General features: G+C 41.2%; 2 protein-coding genes across 2 annotated transcripts in view; both read right to left on the bottom strand.

Annotated features, from left to right (window-relative positions):
- On the bottom strand, nt 1–1,320 carry LOC138867147 (acanthoscurrin-1-like). Its single transcript, XM_070141620.1, has 2 exons — nt 1,186–1,320; nt 1–585 (listed from the first exon to the last, which is right to left on the bottom strand). Exons 1-2 carry the CDS (start codon nt 1,318–1,320, stop codon nt 1–3), a joined length of 720 nt encoding a protein of 239 aa, XP_069997721.1.
- A 2,575-nt stretch (nt 1,321–3,895) lies between these two features.
- The window catches only part of LOC138867199 (acanthoscurrin-1-like), an 8,370-nt gene continuing 8,304 nt past the window's right edge, over nt 3,896–3,961 (bottom strand). Inside the window, exon 4 of the mRNA XM_070142091.1 lies at nt 3,896–3,961. This exon is cut by the window's right edge and continues 301 nt beyond it. The gene's annotated coding sequence lies outside the window, so the exon portion shown is untranslated.

Below are 3,961 nucleotides of genomic sequence, written 5' to 3'. Positions count from 1 at the left end.
TTACTTCCCATAGCCATAACCGCCGCCTCCATGCCCTCCTCCGCCTCCATATCCACCGCCTCCGTACCCACCGCCCCCATGTCCTCCTCCTCCGCCACCTCCGTATCCACCGCCTCCATGACCTCCTCCGCCACCATAACCTCCACCTTTAGGACCAGCAAGGTTGAAGTTATTGCTTGATGTACCTCCTACTCCACCATATCCTCCTCCACCTCCTCCGTATCCTCCTCCACCGTGTCCACCTCCCCCATATCCACCTCCTCCCCCGTATCCTCCGCCACCTCCTCCGTGTCCACCGCCTCCGTAACCTCCTCCTCCTCCGAGTCCACCGCCTCCGTAGCCTCCTCCTCCTCCGTGTCCACCGCCTCCGTATCCTCCTCCTCCTCCGTGTCCACCTCCCCCATATCCTCCACCTCCTCCCCCGTATCCTCCGCCACCTCCTCCGTGTCCGCCGCCTCCGTATCCTCCTCCTCCATGCCCACCTCCCCCATATCCTCCACCTCCTCCGTGTCCACCGCCTCCATGTCCTCCCGCCTGGCAGAAGGCAGCCAAGCAAGCCGTGCCGACCAGCGCCACTATCAGCTTCTGTAAGCAAGAGCAAATTGCATGTAAGTCAAAGAGTGGCAAAGGCATCTATAACGCCGCCTATGTAAGGCCTAATGACAATAAAATTTACGCGAGTACTCTCTGATGGTTTGGGAAATTTGTGTGTGCATATATATATATATATATATATATATATATATATATATATATATATATATATGTGTGTGTGTGTGTGTGTGTGTGTGTGTGTGTGTGTGTGTGTGTGTGTGTGTGTGCATATATATATGCGAGCGAGGGTGTGTGTGTGTGTTCGTGTGTATGTGTGTGCGGGGCGGGGGGCTGACAAGCAACCTGAAATTAAATGAAGCACAAAATGATAGAAAAAAAAAATAAAATCTATTATCTGTGCGTCTGTATTTGATATCATAAATTTCTGTGTAACCGTGAGTACATACAGACAGACACATATATGCATAACCATTATAAAAACAAGTGTTTGTGTGTGTGAGACAGAAGACTGTATAGTAGATGTATACTTTGAGGTTAATCTATTTAATCTTAATTATCAAACGTTAACTGATGTAAATTTCCAGCCTTTCATCTCACATTCTCCACCGGACGACAATCCCATGTTCTTACCATCTCCTGCCTTGGTGAACCGCGTGTGGTGACGAGTGCTTGCACTGCGACTCTTATATACTGCCATGAGAAGCAGTGATCACTCAATCTTGCAGTGTCATCGATTTCTTCGCAGCTTTTGTCTTCGTGCAGCATTTGGAAAGGAGAAAAGTCTGAACTATTTACTCTTGCGCAGATTTCTCAATTAAGGAAAGAACATAGTTAAGGCAATGTCATCAACGTAGTCTTCTTACACGATGGGGACCACAACACCTCGACAGGAATGAATATGTCAACAAGAGCCCATTTGCGTTCCATCATATTTTGTAGCCATACTTCCTAATACTTTCGTTTAGTTCATTTTGAGGGAATCAGATGCTACCACCATTTGAGCATGTATCAGCTGACCTAATTGCATTGATTAAAGGTCTACGCAGAGGAGTAATGATCATTATTATAATCATGAGCTATTTGATGCTAAGCAGTGCAACGCTATTTTATCGCATTAGTTGGTGCGTTATCACGGGATATCAAAATATGATAAAATGAATGTATGCCCACTAAATTCGAGTGATGATATGAATTGCTTGACTCATATCAACCCTACCATTCAATACACCAATAAGGACTTGGTGCCATGGTCTGATAGGAAGAGCTGATAGGAAAAGAGTTCGCGAACTAAAAGGAACCAACTGTCGCTATTTGTTCGTACTGACATCCACATTTTATTTTCAGAATCTCACGGTGAATCTGTTTATTCATTCATCTGTTTTTTTAGCATTTATCAGGGGAAAAAAAGTTGGAAAGTGTCTTGTAACCGAGAAACAGATTGACTACCCCTAAATTGAGAACCAACATTCTAAATGGCTGCAACACAGATCGTATGTATTGGGTTATATGTAGGAATTGCGGGTTGTATATACTGGGTTATATGCTTAAATGCTGCCCCGTATATGCTGCGTTATAAGCTGGAATGGACAAAAATTTGTTTTGTGAACCAAACAGGAAGACACATGGCCGCTTTATTAAATAAAATTGTGCGAGGCAAGACCCAGTGAATATTCGCAAATACAGACATGTATATACACAACAATAAATGCATATCTATACATCTATCGGATATCTATACTTTTATCTATCTATCTATACGGTGGGTATGCATGTCTACACTGATAGATATGCCTTTATTTCTGTGTTTGTGCATGTCCGTATAACCAAAGTTCATTGGGTTGGGCCTCGCACAATTCTAACAAACCGGCCGAAGAGAGAAGCGTAATTAATGGTAGCGGTTTAGGGTGTGATGAGAGTACTGTCGAATATTGAGATGGTATACTTGATAATTATATTGAGATACTGTAATCATAGTAAGGTGATACTGGTAATGATATTGAGATGAGCACAGATGCTAGGTGCATTTTCATTGAAGAAATTCCCGAGTACTTGAAGCAACATAGATAAAGCGGATACTTTAAACCGTATTCTTTTCAGGTATTTTGCTTGCGTTAAACACTGAGTTCAAGGAAACACTTAAGCATCCGATTTCATATTGAAGTGGTGGGTATAACTCGGCTAGTTTCCATACTGGTTAAGAAAGGACAGTAAAAGAGAGAAAAAAGTGATTTCTCATAAGGCATTAAGGATTCAGCTGCCCCCCCAAAAATAGATAAAACCAAATGGATAAGTGAAACATAATTAAAGAATATGAATAGAAAGACCACTAAAGGCAAATAAAAAAGAACAAAAAAAAAATGGATGTTGAATCAGGTAATGAAAAAAGGCGAAAGAGTTAGCAGGGAAATGAATGGGGAGTAGGATGTAATGAACAAGAAACTGGAGGAACAAATAACAAACATTGTGAGGAAAATGAGAGTTAGGCCCATGAAGACATCGTGTGGCGGCGACCGAAAGAAATGAAAGAAAATAGTAAGATTGTGGATCTTCATAAATTTAAAAGACATAAGAAGACGCGAAGAAAAGGGTGGCAAAGGCTAGGAAAACGTATAGTCATTGCATGTCTGTTGATAAATCCAAAGCTATGGGATTGCTAAACAGAGACAAGATATTTTAAAGACATATTACTCAACTGGCAACAGTTAAAGATAAGAATGTCAGAAAAGTTACCCATGAAGAATAAAGTACTCGAGGGAAGAACTTGAGGTCATCTAAAGAGTGGAAGGACCAGATCAAGGTATTACAGTGGAGGATGCGACATGGACCTTAAAGAATAAGATTACTGCTGAAGGAGATTGCAGCGGCTCAAAAGAAGGCTGAACAAGATTGAAATAAGATTAACAAAGTGTACAGAACACGATGGTCAAAAGGGTGATCCCATGAAATGTAAAAACTATAGGAGACATGGACTTCGGACTTTAGAAAAGATGTTAGAAGGAATGAAAACTTAAATGTCTATGAATAACACAATATTTGACTTTCCAGAGGAGAGTGCAATGGATGAAGCTTCACAATAGACTGTGTTAAAATAAGCAAATTACTCGGGCCTTTTTGTCTTTTATTCTAAGGATTATGGTAGCATGCAAGGGCAGTTCACGGACAGGAACTTGAGGAAGAGAGGCGAAAAGGAGAGTTGATAAGCACGAAATCTCACCCAGTAAGGGTTTAAGATGTAAGTACTTGGTTTAAGAGCAGCTAATGTCTTGTAACACCAAAGGTGATATATTTCTCGATTTGTCAGATCCTTTCTCGAGTAATACTGGGAAAAGAAAGGAATGACTCCTTAAAATTATTGTTTTATTACATTTATATTCACAACATACATATGCATCATTTAAACTCACTT

This window comes from Penaeus vannamei, chromosome 28 (assembly GCF_042767895.1).
Source record: "Penaeus vannamei isolate JL-2024 chromosome 28, ASM4276789v1, whole genome shotgun sequence".
Lineage (NCBI taxonomy): Eukaryota > Metazoa > Arthropoda > Malacostraca > Decapoda > Penaeidae > Penaeus > Penaeus vannamei.
This window is presented reverse-complemented; position numbering and strand designations above follow the sequence as displayed.